Below are 19,678 nucleotides of genomic sequence, written 5' to 3'. Positions count from 1 at the left end.
TCTACATACAGAATAAAAGGATCCGACAAGACAATGAACCGCTGTGTACACTCCATCCCAATTATGCATAAAACAGGCCATCAAGGGCCTCCTGTATCTACCACTGAATCATTTCTGCTCATCAGCAGCCCTCAAAACCTCCAGGCGCTGCTTATTGCGTTTCCCCAAGATCCGCATCGTATTTTTGCGCTCGATCTCGGTCATCTGCTCCCAATTTCCGATCCGCGAGAGCGACCCGTCGACATTAACAACCATGGGACCAAGGTGGTCAAGGGTGACCCCGCCGTCGGCACCGAGATCGAGGCGCAGCTGTTTGGGCTGACCATCGCTAGAACTCTCGGCCTCGGGGAGGTAGAGATGTTCTTGCGGGGATTGCGCCTGGGTTCCTTCTTGTAGTTGAGACTCGTTGGTCTCTTGCTTGGGTGGGGCGGAGTCTGATTGCGAGGAGGACATCGTGTGCGATTGGCGAATTGATTCAAGGGCTCTGCCACCAGGCGCGCACAGGGGGAAGAGGATGGTGTAGAGTCGGGAGGTCGGGGTCTGGGGTAGCTGGGCGGTAGAGCTCAGGGACCAGGTGGGGATGGAGGCGCGGACAAGGATCGGGTTCACGCTGAGGTGGAAGAGGGCGGCGCGGTAGGCTGTGCGCGACAACTGCATGCTTGGGGTGTGCACTTGGTAGTTGAAGTCTGGCGTAGCTTGAGCGATAAACTTGTCGGGAGCGGAGCCAGGATGATTCTGGAACCTGCCCGCGGAACTACGCGTGGATTGGTCCCCGCATCACGGGAATACTTTGCCTGATGAAATGTAATTCAATTCTATCGCATAGCTAGTAGTATACAGAGCTCAAATTCCATATCTACAGTAGTCATTATTCTTGCTTTCATCGGAACCACCAATTGACCTACTTTATGATTAGCATCCGCGACCGCAAGTGTGGATCGAGGCACACGGGCAGCACTTACCGACGCAGTCACCCCCTCTCCAAGGCCTTTGATGCTATGCCACCACCCCTTCGGAATGAACAGACCATCTCCGGCCTCCAAATTCGCCTCGTACCCAGCCTCCGAACCTGTAGAAGCCGCACCCCACACCATATCATCCAACAGTGCGCGTTCTTGACCTTGCATCATCTCCTCGCCCCGTATCGCAGCCGCTTCTTTGCCCCCACTTTTGCCCAGTTGCCGCCGTATCGAGGAAAACAGCGCCTGTCCTTCCGATGGTGCTAGGAGTCGCACCACCTTCTGTCCAGCCAGCTGCACGAAGAGGTTCGGGTTCGGATCGCGATGGAGCGGGGTATATGTAGGCGGGTGTCCAATCCAGACATTCGTGTCGTAAACATCGCCCTTGCCGGCCATCAGGACGATCTCTGGCGTCGGAAAGTCATCCCGAAGAACTTGGGGCAGGTCGAGAAGCTGGCATTGTGCGAGGTAGAGTCGCGTCGACTGCGGCGATGTCTCCGCCATGCGCATCCATTCGAGAAAGAGGGTAAGCGGTGCGTGGAACTGACGGAAGCTCACCACATCCGATGCCGCACTTTGATGTGACCCATCGCCATTGGAAGATGCGTTGTGGGCGGATAGCTCGGTGAGCTCCAGTGGGACGAACGCGTCGGCGCCGTGTGTTTGGAGGTATTCCACGTTCAATCGAGTTGCAGAGCGACCGGTCGCGGTCGGCGGGGAGCTGCTGCGCTCGAACCAGTGCTTTACAGCAGGTAGGTCACGGAACTGAGAGCGCGGGAGGAGGACGGGCTGCTCGAGGGCAAAATATTGCTGTCGGAATATGTCGACGTCGGCATCTCTGAGCGCTTCGAGGGGGTGGTACAGGCGGGCGAGGGGGGAGGATATGCGTGGGATGTGAGCTGGCTGCAAGAGATCAAGGACAGACGGGCGTAAGAGTCGCCTCTGGACCCCATTGCTGTGTGTCCATGGCTGGAGCTTCATACAGGCAACTCGGGGTGCGGACGAAGGGTGAAGAGCGGATAGATTCTAGCCGCGCAGGCGCGCTACCCCGGACTTATGCCCAGGATTCCCGTTTTGGCGTTCGGCATGTTCCAAGTAACTACTAACGTTATATACTACATATACACATATATATATATAGAATCTCGAATCCAGCTTCTTCGGGGGCAGGTAATTTTCTACATTGTTCTTTTCTTCTTATTTTGAGCAAGGATTCTCGGTTGTGCAAGCACAAGCTTCCTCCCCTGCCAGCACAAAATGGCCGGGACCGAGGTTGCCAAGCATTCCCCTCATTCTGGTGACATTCTACTGCCTCAGTCTTGGATATTGGGGTGTTCCTCATGACATATTTTCTCCACTCATCGGGTCCCTTTGATATCGATCCAAAATGCCCTCGGTTGCCAACATCCACAAGCGCCATGTCTATGGCAAAGATGCTTACACCTACTACCCCGTGCTCATCGTCGGCGCGGGTGAGTCTGGTGTAGCCATGGGCTGCCGTCTCAAGGAGGCTTTAGGAACGGATCAATTTCGGATCTTTGAGCGGCAGTCAGGCATCGGTGGTACCTGGTGGATTAATCGATATCCCGGCGTTGCTTGTGATATGTATGTATTCGAAGACCATCTGGATGCTACCTTCAGCTAACGTCTATCACAGCCCTGCTTTGTTCTATTCTTTTTCGTTTGCTCCAAAGAAGAACTGGTCGACGCTGCACCCATCGGGGCCAGAGATTACACAGTATCTTTCAGATGTCTGTGAGGAGTATCAGATCGTCGACAAGATCCAATTTCACACTGACGTCCGAGAGCTTCGCTGGATTGAGGAAGATGAGGAGTGGGAGGTCCTGCTCTCTCACCTTGTTCCTGGGGCCGGCGACCTGTCATCCTATGAGCGGGAGCAGCTTGCCATCAAGGACGGCCCGCATAGTGTATATATCAAAACCGAAATTGTGCGGGCCAAGGTCGTTGTCAGCGGCGTGGGTGGGCTGGTTGAACCGAAGACATGGCCCCAGGATATCCCCGGCATCGAAGACTTTCAAGGAGAAGTCGTGCACACAGCCCGATGGGACAGTAATATCGACCTGCAAAACAAAGATGTCATCATGCTTGGCTCAGGATGCAGTGCCGCCCAAGTCATCCCCGAGTTGGCGAAGCCAGAGGCTAATGTCCGCTCCATCACCCAGCTGATGCGCACTCCTCCCTGGGTTCAGCCGGATCTCTTGTCCCCCAAACTACTCGTTCAGTGGGAAAAATGGATGCCGACTTTGCTGACACACGTCCCGGGGCTGTCGCGCTTCCTCCGCTACAACCTGTTCCTCATGTGTGAACATAATTTCTTTGCTATGTTCACCGATACAGCCTACGCACGCATGAAGCGGCCGAAGATTGAACAAAGATTCTTGGACCACATGCGTGAGATGGCGCCAAAGGAATATCATGACATTCTGACCCCCAACTACAGTCTTGGCTGCAAGCGTCGCATCATTGACGGCACTTGGTATCGCAGCTTGAATGCGCCAAACGTCAAGCTTACGACACAACCGCTGACCCGAGTTCATGCGAAGAGTGTGACGATCGGACCGGGTAGTTACTACCCTCCAGGCAACGAGTCCAATGATGAAGCCAGGGAAATCCCGGCCGATGTAATTCTCCTGGGAAATGGATTCGAGACCAACCAGTGGCTGCATCCCCTGAAGGTGATTGGCAAAGACAAGAAGGACATGGGCGATCTCTGGGCTGTGCGAGGAGGCGCCCAGGCGTACCAGGGCATTGCGATGGATCACTTCCCAAATTTCTTCATGATCTTCGGACCGAACACGGTCACCGGCCATACGAGCGTCATTTTCGCAACCGAGAATGCGGTGAATTACTCGCTAAAATTCATCAAGCCCATTTTAGACGGCCAGGTCAGCTCCTACGAGGTCAAGGAAGAAGCTGAACTCGCGTGGACCAAGCAATTGCAGGACCAACTGCAGAAAACGGTCTTCCGCCAGGGCGTCTGCTCCAGCTGGTATATCACGGCTGGTGGTTGGAACTCAACGACCTACCCGTAAGTCTTCTATATGCGATAAAGTATGCTTCTCCGGTTAACAATAGTACATCTAGGTACACTCAGCTTCATTATTGGTACCGGTGCATGTTCCCGATTTGGAGCGATTGGACTGTGAAGTGGACTCGGAAGGGTGCTCTTCTACAGGGACTTCGGAAGACTGTGCGCCTGTCTGTCACTTTCGGCGTCATAGCGGGATTGACATGGCTGCAGAAGAACCCGCACCACCGCAGCCAGGTGGTCCTGGCCTTGTTGGCAGGGAGGGATTGGTTCCTGTCCTTGGCGCGTGGTACCCGTTGAAAGGGGGAGGTCGTATCTGTGTCAATATAGCGTCGTTTCCACGTAAAATTTCAGAAACGCATTGACTCAAAGCGTATTTAAACCATCATTTAACCGGCTAGTATACCGGCCGTTTGATTCCCGTAGTTCTCCTCTTAGCCAATGGGTCCCCGGCGAATCTGATGAGTCAGCCCCACGAATCTGGGGAAAACGGCGTACCCCGCGAGGAATCTCTCCGCACTCGGTTGCCGCCATTTATTCCCAGCCCCCATTCCCAGTGATCTGATTCCCTGCATTTCATGGCTTCAGAATCGCCCCAGCTTGAAAGTACCTCGCCTCGGTCCGGTCCTGGCGATCAGCCTGGCACTCCGGCCGCCGATACAGCCAAGAGGAAGGCGGAACAGAACAACGGAACGCATACGCGCGCAAAGCGGAATCGCTACATCTCCATCGCATGGTATGATCCGATGACCCGGTCTGATGTTTTTCCGAAGCCTCGGCCTATGGGTGCCTGAGAGGTGCCATGAGCTAGCAGCAGTCTCCTTTGTAGCTGCAGCATCATGCCACGTTCACTGGTTCCCTTTTCTGGTTTCTTCTCGGGACTCAGGAAGATGCATGCCTAACGGGGCTGACCACCGGTATTTTGTTTAGCAATGAGTGCAAACGCCGCAAGATCAAGTGCAATGGACAAGTCCCATGTCAGCGATGCGGCCATCTCAATTTGGAATGTATGTGCCTTCATTTGCGCCTGCAATGCCTATGACTGCGGCCGGCTTTTTCCACAATTGCCTGCTCTCCTGCAGCTGCTCAATATCGCAACATCCCGAGCTAACCCTACAATCAGGCCGATATGCGCCAAACTGCTGCAACAACAACTTCAAAGAATCCGAGTAAGTCGCGAAGCTAGTCTCGGGCTCGTGGAACGTTATGGCTCATTCCCCTCTTTAGGGAGTTTCGGTCGATGACCTCTCAGATAACCACGCTCCAGGAACAAGTCAACAGTCTCTTCACCAACCTCAATGAGCTTAGAAACCAGAAACCCGCCTTCGAGTCGCCGCCATTCGACCATCTCTCGCGCGATGGTTCTCAGTCTGTCTTCACTCCCCTCCCTGCTTCCCTGCCAAAGGTGCGGTCCCGCCACCCGCGTTTCCATGGACCCACGAGCTCGGCCTTCAACTTCGACGTCGCCAAAACCAGTCTGCAGAATATGGGCATCAACCCCGCAGAAGATAGCATCCCTGATGACTTGACAACGGCGCACGCCACACCAGCCGGCTCCCCGGCTCCCCATTTTGGTTCCCTCGTCCCAACGATACACCCCACGAAGGATCCAATCTGGGCTATTCGCCGTGAGGAGGCCGTGCGGCTATGTAAAGTCTATGAGGAAGAGATTGGGATAATGTATCCAGTGGTGGATATTTCCACGGTTACCGCTCAAGCTAATCTACTCTACACGTTTATGGAAGCTGCCACGCGGACGGGCTTTGCACAGCGAGGTCTACCTGGGGCTGACAGTCTTCATGATGACAACACGATTATTTTGAAGCTTATTCTCGCAACCACGCTGGTCGTGGAGGGAGGCGGGCAGAGCGAACTTGGTCAACGCCTCTATCTGACTGTCAAGCCGATAATTGAGTCCAAGTTGTGGGAACCTCATGATATCAAAACAATTCAACTATTCGCTATTGTAGTACGCAAACAAAAAGCTTCACGTGCACACTCTTTGGAAGCATAGCTAATATCTGTTGATCAGGCTACCTATCACTTCCATACCGATGACGATGCCATGGCCTACCGATTGATCGGTCTAGCTGCCCGTATGTGCCTCGAAATGGGTCTTCATCGACGGGATGCCCTCATGAGATCGTTTCCTAACGAAGGCCAATGGAATGAGATTGCTCGACTCTTTTGGTCCGTTTATAGCTTGGATAGGCGATGGAGCTTGGGAACGGGCTTGCCGTTTGTGATCCAAGATGAGGACATTGATCCCAACTTACCAGAGCCGGTAGGATCGCAGAAATGCAGCGTCTTTGTTTCACGTGGCTAATGTTGAGGTTTCCAGGATTCATCTCTATTGTATCTTCGATGCATGATATCATACAATCGCATCAGCTCGAAGATTTGGTATTCTGGCCTGGGCTCCGAAGGCACGACGGATATTCGACGCGATGAAATCGGATATTTAGATTACCAGGTTCTACAATGGTACAAGCAGGTGCCGGACGAGCTCAAGTTCTATCCCGTGGAATCTCCCAAGAATGGCGAGACCGCAAGCCGAGGCATGAGACGTCTCCGAGTCCTGCTGTACCTACGCATGAACCAGCTGCGGATTCTGATTTACCGTCCGGTGCTCCATTCGGCCGCAAGCATCATGGAGGATCGCGGCCATGCGCAGACGGTGGTGGATGTCGCAAAGGATACCGTGCGTGTGCTGGCTCGATTAAATCAAATGTCCGATATATATCGCACACAGCAGATTACCTTCAATTATTTCCTGGTTGCTGCATTGGCGGTGCTGTTCCTCGCTGTGTGCCATGCACCCAATGACTTCAACCGGCAGGTGCGCGATGAGTTTTACATGGCCTTAGATCTCATCAATGGGTTCAGCACCAAGTCTTTCGTGTCGAAGAGACTGTGGAAGACCATCAAGGGTCTCCGGAAGATTGGTGAAAAACTGGGTGTGTTGGTTCGTCCGTTTGGCTCGGATGGTAACGATCCTCACTCCACCGCGGCCGTGGCGATGGCCGGCCTTGCGGGACATTCCATCGAGGATCTGTCCATGTATGGGCAGATGAATGGGGTCAATGAGCTGGGGAACAGCCCTCTGAATGGTCTGCAGATGAGCCACGAGCTGACAAATCTGTTTGAGGCTGTCGGATCATTCGGTAGCTTTATGCCGGCCACCAGTGGCGCTGATGGCATCAACAGCTTTGTTAGCACCGATGGTGAAATCCAGAATACCGGGGAGGGGTTATCGGGGATTCTGGGAGGCGAGGAGGAATTTTCTCGCGTGCTCCGCGACTTATTCTGATCGACTGAAGTGTTGATATATATTGATGCACCATTTCCCAGCGTTTTTGGCGTCAATCCGTAGATTCTATTCGTACACTTTCCATTTTCCACACTGTAGTTGGGATGCGCTGCACGTGATTGCAACCCTCCAGATTCGTCGCCTGTGATTTCCTTCCCCGCCGCAATTCACCATCGAAGACTTTCATAGACATCCACCTACCTGCAGCGACAGGATTGACTTCCACTTGTCCCAGAGAAGTATCCAGCTTCTTTGTGGTCATTTTCACCCTCCCACGGACCGAGTGGAACTTGGTGTGGGCTCTTCCATTCGATCGACACTGCCTGGACGTGGGTTCATACCACCGATGAGCCGACCTTGAGCTTTGTGTTGATTTCACCGTACGGACCTTCCACTTTTGCTTCAACTATCCAAATAGCTAGGAAACTAATGAGCGGCTTGTGGGTCCAGACTGCCAGACGGGGGTGTTCTCGACTTTGTTCGCACAGCCTTCACCCCTCCCGCACATTGCCCATGACCGTCTAGCTTCTCCACTTCCACATCGGCCACCCCCCGAGTTCACGATTCCGATTCTAGGTCTCCTCAATTCTGCGGCTTATTGCGTGGACGCCTTTCAGCGAACCTCCCCCGCTGTCCCCACGTAAGCAGCGTTGATCCTCCCGCCGTCGCCGTCCCCAACCCCTCGCATTTTCGCATGACGAGGTTGCTTCGTTGCCGCCACACTTCTCCCGCTTGTCTAATTACAATCTCGGCAACGTGTCGAGAGAGACTGGTTCGGCGTTGGCCGACGGCCTGGATAGGCTGGATCTGAGTCAACTGTCTGAATCAACCCTTTCCTCGTCCGTGTCCGCCTCGTTCGACATGTCGTCGTCAGAGGGTGCGCCGGAGTCATGGATCTCCTCGTTCTGCTCCTTGATGGGCCATGAGTTCTTTGCCGAGGTGTCGGAGGACTTCATTGAGGATGACTTCAACCTGACTGGGTTGCAGTCGCAGGTGCCGATGTATAAGGAGGCACTGGAGATGATTCTCGACGTGGAGCCCGAGGAGGACGAGGAGGAGGAAGAGGAAGAGGAGGAGGAAGACGAAGATGAAGTGCTAGGCGATGAGCGACCCATTGGCTATCGCAGGGCAGGCGACCGGCGGCATGCTCGCGTGGCGAGTGATTTGAGCGTTATCGAGAGCTCCGCAGAGCTGCTTTACGGATTAATTCACCAGCGATACATCACCTCGCGCCCCGGTATCCAACAGATGCTCGAAAAATATGAAATGCAACATTTCGGCGTCTGCCCCCGCGTCAACTGCGGCGGATGCAAGGTCCTGCCCGTTGGCCGATCTGATACCCCGGGCCAGGAAACGGTCAAGCTGTTCTGCCCGAGCTGCATGGATATCTACACTCCACCGAATAGCCGCTTCCACTCGGTGGACGGAGCATTCTTCGGCACCACATTTGGCTGCCTATTCTTTATGACTTTCCCAGATCTCAGTGTTGGACCTCGCCTGGACGGCGCGCTGACCGCCGCGGCTCTGGCCAACCGATCCCCGCCTCCCCAGATGCCGAACGAGCCGCCCACGCCAGATGAACAGCCGCTGGAGATTAACGGCATGCACGCGTCCAACTTCTGTCCCGGCCTTGGACGCGGCAAGATCTATGACCCCAGGATCTATGGGTTCAAGGTTTCCGAGGTCTCGCGGGTGGGCCCACGCATGAAGTGGCTCCGGATGAAGCCGAGGGACATCTACGAGGTGGATGAGGCGCGGAACCACGAGTTCAACACAGTCTATCGCGAGGAAGAGGCGCGAGAACACGAAGCACGCGAACGTGAGGCTGACAAAGATGGCGATACGGAAATGAATGCTGAACAATCACAAGAAGCGGTAATTGCGAATCGGAAAAAGGCACCCATGCGGCGGCGACGACCGACACCGGGCCAGGCGGCCGCGCCTTCGGACCAAATGAGCGTGCAGAGCGCGGAGATCGGCTAGGCGGATTGATCGCTCGCGAGCCCAATCGAACCGAATTCAATCTAGAAAGGGGCTTGTCACATCTAACATGATCTTCCTCAACCGGGTGTTCTGGCTCTCTGGGTCTTTTTCCAGTGGCCGGGAGGAGCTGGGGTCCGATATGGTCGACTGTGCCCGGCGGCAAGGAAGGGGAGGAGCTGGGAATTGAGGCTGATGACAGACGATGCGTTTTTCGCGTGTTCTTTTTCTTCTCTTGTTTGAATGGGATATCTATGTTTCTCTTCACCTATAGTGCTCGACCTTGTGGTTTTGTCTGTGCATGCATCTTGTTTCCCGAGCCTGTCCCTTGGCCTTTCTGCTTCGACCGAAATCAACGGAGTAATGTGCACATACCCGTCCCGGGGACCTGTAGATTGGTTGCCAACACTCGCGACGAGGACGTTGCTCGTATCTAGCCGACTACTTCCAGTATTCCCTTCGGTCTCAGAAAGTCTAGCAGATCCGATGGTATCAATCTTCGGAATCCGCGGGCACATCATTGCTTTCCATGCCGGTTTCCCTGACCACGTAGATACTGACTTTACACACGAGAGTCTAAGCCTACACTATCGACACCTATTCGGCTCCGGATCATGCCAGTCTTGGCTGTTGATGTATGAGGTTCATGACCAAAGCACAACACCACTTGATCACCCTGGCATGCCATCTGTTCCAATGGCAGGCACTCCGACTGGCTTTGGATTGGTGGCACCCTTGCATCCATCTCATATACAACCACCGCCGCTGCTGGAACCAGAAACCGTACAGGTGTCAAGCACTGGATCCCCTGGTCTCGGTACTCAGCCCGGACGGACACAGTCGACCCGGAATACCTGCTGCCGTCCACGTCACTGTTACCGTAGCATAAGGCGACCGGCGCACAGAGAAGGACAGAGTCTACGATGTCGCAGGCAGACCGTCTCGTTTGCGTCAAGTCCCAACGGAGAACTCAGACCCGTCGCCCAGTGGTAGAGGTAGGATACCAACGTGAATCAGAATCAGGCCGGCAATTCCAAATCATAGACGGAAAATGCCAACGCCAAAAGTCAAACTCAGGTCGATGTCGATACTAACCTGAGTCTCATCCTATACGGAGTAGACAAGGGTCTTCAACACGAGCCAACAGCCTCCCACCATCCCATCGCAACTCAAATCACGCCAACATCGCAGCCCCGTGGCCGTCCCCCCTCCTTGGCCTGGCCATGCCATGCCATGCCATGCCATGCTATCTCCTCGCCCCACGCCCTCGGCGACGCCGACGCAAAGCGCCAGCGCCAGCGCCCGCGCCCGTGCCCACATACTTTCGTGCTACCTGCCACGACACCAGACTCGTGTCGGTACCTGTCCAACCCGAGAGAGCGAGAGCGAGATGCGCTGGTTCCTCCCTCCGGCACGAGCATTGGTCATCATTCCTCGCTATTGTCCTTATTGTCTCGCTACGACCGGACAGTTTCATGTCCCGGATTACGAATCACATTTACATTTACTATGCCCCGGACGGGAGGCCCTAACCACGAGACAATGGACATGAACGTGAACATGAACGTGAACGTGAACATGAACATGCCGGCCCTTCATCTCGGCCAGCCGTTGACCTATCATGGCTAGGGTCATCCTTGTCCTTGTCCTTGTCCCGACGGACGAACGGCAGATGCATAGGACGATGCCCCTTCAGTCCCCAATCCAAGCAAAACCCTCATACACCCCCCCCCCCCCCCCCCGGTCCACAACGCGTAGAGACGGGGTCCGCTCGCAGGTACGTTCTGATTGGCCGCGATTCAAGCATCAAGCTCGGCTTGTGCCACTGTGTTGCGAGTGGCATAGCGTCACATCGCGTCGCCGAGTGGACTACTCGACTAGAATGAGAATCATGAGAATCGAATGCTTTGGAGGTAGCAGGGTGCCGGGCTATTTTGGTGCTGGGCTATTTTGGTTTCGGGCTTGGGTTTTGGTTTTGGTGGCGTGGGGATTTGGGGGGTGGGTTGGGTACACAGCGTTCGTGGTAACATGCCATGTCACTGTTATTTGATTATTTTGGTGAGTTTACGTCGGGCTTGAACAAACGAACCAACGAGATAGAGATAACCAAGGACGAAGATCACGCAATCTAAAAATCTAAAATCTAAAATCTAAACTCGAAAAACCCCTCGTGGAAGAATTAAATGGCGGTTTCACCGGGCTCAACCTGTGGATCAAGGAGGACAAGAGGAGAATCACCTTCGATCTACATATACATACTGTAGTATGCAGTGTATGCCCTGGTGATGGCCTATGCCGGGCATATCACCCACCAGAACAATTCGGCACCTCAACTCACGCAAAATGCATATGATCCCTCATATAAAGCACCATTGCAGTCCCCAGCTAAACTGCTATAGGGAGGTAGTTAGCTATTTTCTGGGCCCTGAGCTGGTTCCCGTCCGATGAGACTACAGGGTACGGAGACTGTGGGGTGTAAATTGAGCGTTGGAGTAGGGGCTTTTTTTAGGTGTTGAGGGCCCATCGCCACGTTTCTGCAGAACGCAAAGCGCTTCCCGGCCTCGACGATTTGGCCCCCTGCTGGCGTGGCTAGGCTAGTGTCTAGATACCAAGGGTGCTAGTTTCTCGGTTAGTGTAGATGGAGATACTGTATTACTCCGGCCGGAGTCGGTCAGGAAGAGCGGACCAAGCGACTAGCCCCGAACTTGTCCCCGGAGCTCGCCTGGTAGCAGCCGATGCGGATCCGACGGACTGCCCTTCCTGAATCCATGAATCATCCGCGCTATGGTGGGGCAACCTAAATTGATTCATGATATGCACTTCTCTGGCCTCTAATCTGATTTACGAAAGGGTTCTCCCCTTCGTCTCGGCCCCCCTCCGACCCTCGTGGTCTATCCTCCCAACGCCTTCGCCCTTGGCCTGGGGTCCAGCCTTATCAAGATGTGGAGAGTCGGCCGGGTAAGGCTATTCGCACCGAACGACTAGTCGCCTCCCTTCTCCAGTCTGGGAATGGGCCGGAAGCAATGAGCTTTGCTACCTTGGCGACGGGATGTGCAGGGCAGGATTGCGTTCTCGGGCCTTTCGCGGCAATTCTTGTGAATGGAAGGGAGATTTCTCCCCGCTGCCCCCCATGTAGGCCCGTTTCACCTTAACAGCCGGTAGGCGAGTGCATGTGGAACTGCATGGTCGGCTGATCCTATTGATCCTGGATGCAAATGCTGTTCAGGCGGGCCACGCCACGGCCGGGACAGGTTGAGAGAAAGGACGCCAATCTGCTCAGTATCAATCCTGCCTCTACGAAATGCGACGTCTGGCAGTCATAGATTGCCCTCTCGTGCGAAGATGACAAAAAGCAGTCCGCCCAGGCCGCAGGAACTGTATACGCGGTAGAATAGTACTGAATTAACCGAGACTGGCCCTCGCCCGCTCTGCTCCTCCCCATGTCCGGAGGAAGAACTGTATCTGCAAAGCCGGAGGGATGCACATCGGGCGCCTCGTCGGGCCCCGCGATAAGGTTGAGCAGGTGCAGGCGCAACCAACCGCGCAGGCCCCAAACTGCAGGCCTCAGACGACGTCCGGCCCCCGAGGTAGAGGAGGGGGCTGCTCGCGTACGGAAGAACCTGACGGGCTGGAACGAACCCAATCGAGTGCCGAGACTCAGCTAGCTAGCGAGCGGGCTGGTCCTGATAAGAGCCAATCATGCAAACTAACCCGGATGGGAAAAAGGAGACCTTCTCTAAACGTGCGGTAGGGGGACCCGCCGGGCGGGCCATGTTCAGCCCTTTCGCAGGTCTAAACCTTCTTGGGATGTTTCGTTTACGGCCGAAACTGTCGGCGGAAAATCTCCGAGAACACTGCACGGAGGAGGAGAGAACGGAGTTAGGCTATTCACGAAGGCGGCGAGACGCATCGAGGCCAGTCCCCTTCCACATCATCGCATGGCGGGGATCACGGGCTGGTGACTGGGCGCACCAACCACCCGCGTGAGCCTTGTTTTTCACAACCCTGAGCCTGGAGTGCTCGCATTGGCGTTGCGCCCCTTGGTAGCCTATCCTCCGATCCCTTGTTCCCGGGCCCAGCAGTCTGGTGCCTCGGGCACTCGTGGCCTAGTGCCGTGGGCGTCCGCATTCCAGAGGCGGCTCTTGCTCCGGCTCGGAGGCAGCATTGGCCCGGAGCATGGCCAATCCCACGGTAGAGTGGCGGGCTAATGGGGAGTCTGGTTGGTGGTGTAGGTCGCAGGCAGCAGGGCCGTCGCAGCTCGGAGCATACATATCCGACTCGGTACGTGCGAGGCACGGAGTAAGGAGCAACGGATGCTGGCATGGCCCGTCCCCGCTGTCGCTGCAGATAGCCGATTCAGAGGCGCAGCACGTTGGTGGCTCCACATGCTCCCCCAGCAGTTCAGCCCTTCGCCCAGGAGGGAATGTGGATGGGTCGGGGCTGAAGAGATGATCGAATGGGACCGGGCCCTGATTCGGCTTTCGGGGTTTAGCTGTTGTGCCCGACGTCTGCTGACTAAAACCCGATCGACCAGAAATAAAATACAGCTTGTCTCGAGTACCAGACGAACCAGGGAGTGACCCTACTGTGTGGGCCTATGGTGCTCATTGGAAATAGGATTGGAAATGTCCAAAAATCAAGAATTTTAAATCACAGCCTCAAAGTTTCAAAGCCTCATAGGCAGCAATACCGAGCACGGAAGTCTTCCGTAGTCATGGGCCACAAATGATCCATGATGAAATCCGTTCTGCAGCGATCCCTCAAAGTCCAAGTCCAAGCAAGTCCAAGTCCAGTCTAAGCCCCCAAACCCGACGGACTGGTCCTTTCCTGCCGGCCACAGGGCCACATGGTCGCTGGACGAAGCGCGACAAAGAGAGAGTATAGAGGATCGAGCCAGGCCCCCCTTCCACAATTGCAATTACGTCGGGGCTCCACCAGGAGGATGGAAACTGGCCGATCGCAACGCCAGCAGAACGCAGTAATAAGTTCGAGATGGGGGCGGAATGCATTCGAAGCATGCCCCAAAGGGCTGAAGAAGCCATTTCCAGGCGATCAACGATCAACAATCAACGGCTGTCGAGCACACCCAACTGGGAAAACGCAGGATGTTTCATCGCTGTTGGGGATGGCCCGAACGGGCTAGGGCGTGGCCACACTGAAGGCCGAATCTGGCTGTACACTTCCCTGATCGGTCGGGCTGGCTCCATCGTGCCAGCTCAAGGCCGCCGGGTGGCCCTAGGCGTCTGGGGGCCGTGGCAGAAAGAGACCGTAGACCGCAGACCGCAGACCGCAGACAGTAGACAGCACAGCACAAGGCTAGTCATGGCCCTAGTCCCCAATCACAGGCAGGGATAGGCAGGTCGCGCCAGCACGCTCCATTAGGCCCTGGGAAGGGTGGAAATGGGAGGCCTGAATATCGGCGTTTGGGGGCCAGGCGGAGTTTATCTCCCCGCGATGGAGACCGGCTTCACCGCCGATCGAAAAGGTTATTGTGGTCTGGAGCTAGGGCGGAGCTAGTGCCATCCTCCGTTTCCTCATTAGAATCAAGGATTGATACGTAGTCAAGGTCAAGGTTCAGGCCGAATCAGAATTCACGGGACAGGTATTACAGTAGAGCAGTACTCTGTAGAGAAAGGGGTCTGGTTTGTAGATCAAAGAAAGAGGCGAAGTTGCATTTGCTCCTCTGTACGTTCTAAGTTATCAAATCGGCATGATCTGCCCAAACGGTTTCCAGTTCCAGTTCTCCGGTTTCCGCATTTCCCATCCCCACCTGTAAACACCAGGCTCGTAGTATACCAGTGTACCATACACGGTCCAAAAAAAAAAAAAAAAACAAACACAAGAGGGAAGACTTGACCAAAACACAAAAAACGCCAAGATGATGCTCGCTCGTCACATGTCCCCGCAGGGCAGGGTCATCAAAAGTATTAAAAAAATGGAGAAAGTAACCAGCCCATAAAACCAGAGTGGTGAACAATTTGGGCCAAGGGAAAAAAAAAAAAAAAAAAAAAGAAAAAGACAGACATAATCATCAAAGGAGAATCATAACGTGCCACCCATTTAAGCAAAACCCCCTCGAATCGACCGGCTCGAGCCGGAGGAGGAGTGGGCTCTAAACTCAGCACAGTGACACTGAGCGCAGGACCGTAGTCGTCGTTTGCGTCACTCCGTATGGTCACGGCCGCAGATCATACTCGTACAAGCCCGCCATCGAGCGCGGCGAGCACGGGGGCGACTCCGGAGTGAGGGGGAAGGTGAAGATAGAGGCTTCGGGCGAGGAGGTCGACGCCGCGCGGTCGTGGTCGTGCGGATGTGAGGGCGAGTGAGCGTGCGCATAGCCGTAGGAGAGCGCGGGCATCTGCGAGCAGAAGCAACACAAAGAAATTAGCCTGTTGGTCGCGGCCTGGTCGGCTAGCGAGGGAATTGTACCGGGAGGCCGGGCTCGTGCGCCTGCTGCGGCACCAGCTCGATGCCCGCCATCGTCGCATAGCTCATGCTAAACGGGCTCATCATGTCCTCGTCATACGGTTTGCGGCCCATCCCCGGCGCCACCATCGGCAGCACGCTGGGCACTGGCTCGTAGTCGACGAAGGAGACTTCGCTGTAGGAGCTGGGCACGGTGTGGTACACCGGCATCTGGGTGTATGTGGGCCGGTAGGTGTCGTAGTTTGGCAGCGGAGGGTAGGAGAAGACGGGGGGTGGGGAGGCGGACAGCTGGCGGGTGCATTGCTGGGCGAACATGGAGCGCTCGTCTTGCGTGTAATACTCGTACGAGCTCGAGCGCTCTGACAGTTGGGAGTGGGCTGTGTGTGGTTTGGGGTCGGGTTTGCTGGATCGGGGCTGCTTGGTGCGAGGCTTGTTGGGCGTGGCTTTGGGAGGGGCCACGGGCTCAGCGGGCTCGGCTTCTGGTGAGGCGGAGGATGCGGCGCGGCGCTCTAGATCTTCCAAGCGTCGCTTCAGCTTTTTGCCTGTGTGAGAGTTAGCGGGATAGGTACTAGACTGGATTGGCTTTCTGTGGAGGGCCTTGGGGGGGGGGGGGTTAGGGCTGGGGAATGCTCACGATAGTTGCGTTGCGCAATGCGGTTCTGGATGCGGCGGCGCTCGGCCAGATCGGAGATCTTGGTCCAGTCCTCGTTGGGGTTTGCGTTGGGACTAAAGGCGCTGCTGTTGCTGTGACTGGAGGACCGTGAGCCCGAGCGAGCGTCGTATGTTGAGGAACGATGCATCTTGGATCGAGGCAGCAGCCGTGTTGTATAGTTTTGTTGGGGTGGAGAGAGTAAATAGTGTGGGGCAAGGCCAGTATAGAGAGGGGAAAGGGGACAGATGGTAGAGAGTATATAGAAGGAAGGAAGCAGAGAAGAAGTCTGGATTGCGATGAAGTCCGCAGGAGAGAGGGGGGGCGCGGCTTTTAGATTGATTATATACTCTCGTTGGAGAACGCAGTATGGGGCTCCTAAATCTCCCCGTCGATCAGCTGGGGGGGGGGGGGGAGGATTCCTCGGGCCTTGCATAGGCTAAGCCCCCCCAGGCCGTCGCGATAAACCCGCGCACGTCCGTGGATATCCTGGCCCATTAGACTCGAGCTGCCATGTGCAGATGTGCAGGGCACATAAGAAACCAACGAATAATCACGATTGTCCGTCAATCACAGTAACGGGAATAATTGGAATTATTGTCATGATTTCTCTGGTTATTCCCATCGGAGCCGACGCCTAAGCCTAAGCCTAATCCAATTAATATCATCTTATTAATTCCAGGACCCCGAATCCACCTACGAACCCTCCCTAAAATAAATACCATAAAACCAAAAAGTAAATTAAAAATGACGAGGGGACGGGCAGGGATGGGTCCGGGCTGGTGTTCAGCCTCGACCGGGTCTTGACTCTTGGGCCCTCCTCTCCACCCACCAATCTGGGCCACGTTTTTTCATGCCCGGAAGGGCTGCACGGGGCGCACGTATATACCATACACGTTTCCCGATGTTCTTGTTCGTCTCCGGCTCCTTTTACCGGTACCATAGTATTCACCGAGTACATGCGTCACTCCGTCACTTATCACCTCGCATCTATCTTCACTCCGTCCCGAACCCCATAGACTAGGGACTCGGACTAGGACTAGGACCTCGCCCGGGTATGATTTGAGATCATGATTCATGATATTTGTTTGGCCCCACTCTCCCTATCTACCCCCCGGGCTCCTAGTTGGCTCCATAACAGGCCCGGCCATTTCCCACACCCCAAACTCCAGTAGCCGGAATCGAGGGGAGCACCGATGACGAAGAGCCAGAGAATGAGGAGGCTAGCTAGGTTGTCACACGGGGGGTCGGGAAGCGAGAGAGGTACGATTCAGGGTATAGAAAATAGAAACGCGGGAGGCAGAAATAGCGACGGCGATAGCGACGGCGATAGCGCCTGGTAGGCCCTTGGGGGTCGGAGTTGGTGGCCCTGGTGCTGCATGAAGTGTAAAGTGCATTCTGGGCCGGGGGCAGCATCCACCTCCCACGCGTCCTGCCTTCCCGACTGGCCCGAGACGCGATGAGCCCCGGGGGGGGGGGGAAAGATGAAACGGGGAAATTCGTGGTCCGTACGGGAGTTCATGCGCCCAAGAGGGTGGTTACACTAACATTGTCTCGCTCACGTGGGTGCAGGAGCTGAGGGGAGTACAGCGATTAACCATGAGGGCGTGGGTTACCCGTTAATGAGACCTTTTACCTAGAAGGGTATGTTTAGTAAACTGCCGGGTAGCGACGGTCAAGTAGGGGAGACCTCGGACTGTAACAGGTGATGTATTTAGCTGGATAGCTGAAGTAGCTGGATCGCTGGGTACGGTAAATGATTAGGAATCCAACGCTCGGTTCCGTGCTGAACGTGAGTATACGGTAGTCCGTACTCGATACGGAGAGGGTTCCACCAGTGAACCCCGCTTAGCCTAAAGCGGCTAGTGTTGCGCTGTTGCGCGGGTGAGAACTGAGAACGCAGAACTGGGGGCCCTGCCACGTTTTTCTGTCTCGCTCACCCTCTTGGCAACGGACTAAGGGGATAAAGATCTGACCCAGCGGGTGCTGATCTCTGCGATGATCATCTTTGGGAGGACCTAGGTCTATTTGCAGGATCGTTCCTTTTTCTCGATTCGCATCTTCTCGACCTTGTTCCCCGAAAATCGGAGCATCCGGAGTCCGACGTATGGTCGGGGAACGGGGAACGGAGGGAAACAGACCAGGGCGAAAAGAAAAAAAAAAAACAATTGACCATTCGCAGTTTTGGGTGTATGGGGCCTTGGTTATGATCCGATGAATCTATCCTATATAGGGTACGATCAACCCGGGGCGAGGCCAGAACCAAATCACTGCACGCGCCTTTGAATCGTTGATAGCGGGTGGGGAAAGGGAAGCAAGTGGAGACGAAAACAAAACCAACCGTCAACCTGGTCTGGCCTGCGGTTCGACAGAAACAAAAGAGGGGGCTGCAACGAGCAGAACAGAGCCAATCTCAAGGGTGCAGGATCGCCTAACAATTCCCAATTTTGACAACGGGGGGGGGCGGTCCAAAACGGGCATGTCTCTCGATTGGACTGTTCGTATGGCAAATGGCCGGTGGCAGGGCCGGGACCCGGGTCAGGACCCTGAACGAGACGAGCGAACTGTTCGCTTGCGTTGAGTCGGTCTTGGAAGTGCTGCTTTGAGAGTAGATCCGATTACCTTGCACTTGTTGGTGCTGGGCGCTGTTGCTTCTGTCGGACTCGTCTGGTCTGCTCACAGACAGGCCGTGATCCAACCCTAATCCCCTCGTGGCTTAGCCTCGTCCACTTTGCTGGGAGCGCCAACCCCTCCCATCTGAATCCTGTCCAATGTAATGCTCGATTGACTCTGCGAGGTGGGATGGCGGGCATATGTATGGTCGTATAGTTTCTTTTTTTGGCTGCTCGCGTTCGGTTCCTCGCTAGCATGGCCGGCTTTCTTTTGGGCGGGGTTCCCATCTGTAGTACCGAGTCCGTTGAGAGTCCCCAATAGTCCCCATAGTCCCCGAGGTCCGCGTTTCGCCCAGTTGCCTGAGTGGCGTCCTGCAGGCGCGGGCGCACTGCTGGTTCCAAGGTGCTTACCCAGGGGGTTCGGGAATTGGACTCGAAGAAGGGTGTGAGGGGGCCCTGGGGGTTTCTGGCGTGGGCTAGTTCGCGGTATGCTTTTCGGGAACGGGAACAGTAATGAACCGAAGGGTCGAGTAAGGGTCGAGTGGGCGGGCGGTTAGGCCAGGCCAATCACGAGGCGGATCGCGGGGGGTGGAAGGGGAAGTAGACCAGGGCGTGATCGTGGCTGAGGGTGAGTGGCAGTAATCAGAAAGGCAGCAAGTGCGAGATTACACGGGATCCACGCCCAAAAAGGAA

At 55.3% G+C, this 19,678-nt stretch overlaps 5 protein-coding genes across 5 annotated transcripts; 3 read left to right on the top strand and 2 right to left on the bottom strand.

Moving 5' to 3' along the window:
- Nucleotides 1-108: 108 nt before the first annotated feature.
- On the bottom strand, nucleotides 109-1,940 carry N7482_002279 (uncharacterized protein; the record flags this gene model as incomplete). The annotated part of the gene is made up of 2 exons (XM_056684404.1): nucleotides 109-686; nucleotides 839-1,940. The coding sequence occupies 2 exons, from the start codon at nucleotides 1,938-1,940 to the stop codon at nucleotides 109-111; spliced, it is 1,680 nt and encodes a 559-aa protein (XP_056548010.1).
- A 406-nt stretch (nucleotides 1,941-2,346) lies between these two features.
- On the top strand, nucleotides 2,347-7,318 carry N7482_002278 (uncharacterized protein; the record flags this gene model as incomplete). Its single annotated transcript, XM_056684403.1, has 9 exons — nucleotides 2,347-2,564; nucleotides 2,617-4,008; nucleotides 4,065-4,297; nucleotides 4,597-4,744; nucleotides 4,939-5,015; nucleotides 5,132-5,177; nucleotides 5,236-5,977; nucleotides 6,041-6,292; nucleotides 6,350-7,318. 9 exons carry the CDS (start codon nucleotides 2,347-2,349, stop codon nucleotides 7,316-7,318), a joined length of 4,077 nt encoding a protein of 1,358 aa, XP_056548009.1.
- An 861-nt stretch (nucleotides 7,319-8,179) lies between these two features.
- Nucleotides 8,180-9,301, top strand: N7482_002277 (casein kinase II subunit beta; the record flags this gene model as incomplete). Its single annotated transcript, XM_056684402.1, has 1 exon — nucleotides 8,180-9,301. One exon carries the CDS (start codon nucleotides 8,180-8,182, stop codon nucleotides 9,299-9,301), a length of 1,122 nt encoding a protein of 373 aa, XP_056548008.1.
- A 1,230-nt stretch (nucleotides 9,302-10,531) lies between these two features.
- N7482_002276 (uncharacterized protein) lies at nucleotides 10,532-10,927 on the top strand (the record flags this gene model as incomplete). The annotated part of the gene is made up of 1 exon (XM_056684401.1): nucleotides 10,532-10,927. One exon carries the CDS (start codon nucleotides 10,532-10,534, stop codon nucleotides 10,925-10,927), a length of 396 nt encoding a protein of 131 aa, XP_056548007.1.
- Nucleotides 10,928-15,473: 4,546 nt separating this feature from the next.
- On the bottom strand, nucleotides 15,474-16,524 carry N7482_002275 (bZIP transcription factor; the record flags this gene model as incomplete). Its single annotated transcript, XM_056684400.1, has 3 exons — nucleotides 15,474-15,656; nucleotides 15,728-16,266; nucleotides 16,359-16,524. 3 exons carry the CDS (start codon nucleotides 16,522-16,524, stop codon nucleotides 15,474-15,476), a joined length of 888 nt encoding a protein of 295 aa, XP_056548006.1.
- Between the last annotated feature and the right edge of the window lie 3,154 nt (nucleotides 16,525-19,678).

Source organism: Penicillium canariense (genome assembly GCF_028826845.1).
Source record: "Penicillium canariense strain IBT 26290 chromosome Unknown utg000001l_segment0_segment0, whole genome shotgun sequence".
In the NCBI taxonomy this organism is placed as follows: domain Eukaryota; kingdom Fungi; phylum Ascomycota; class Eurotiomycetes; order Eurotiales; family Aspergillaceae; genus Penicillium; species Penicillium canariense.
Note: the sequence above shows the minus strand (reverse complement) of the source record. Positions and strands in the feature narration are given on the sequence as shown.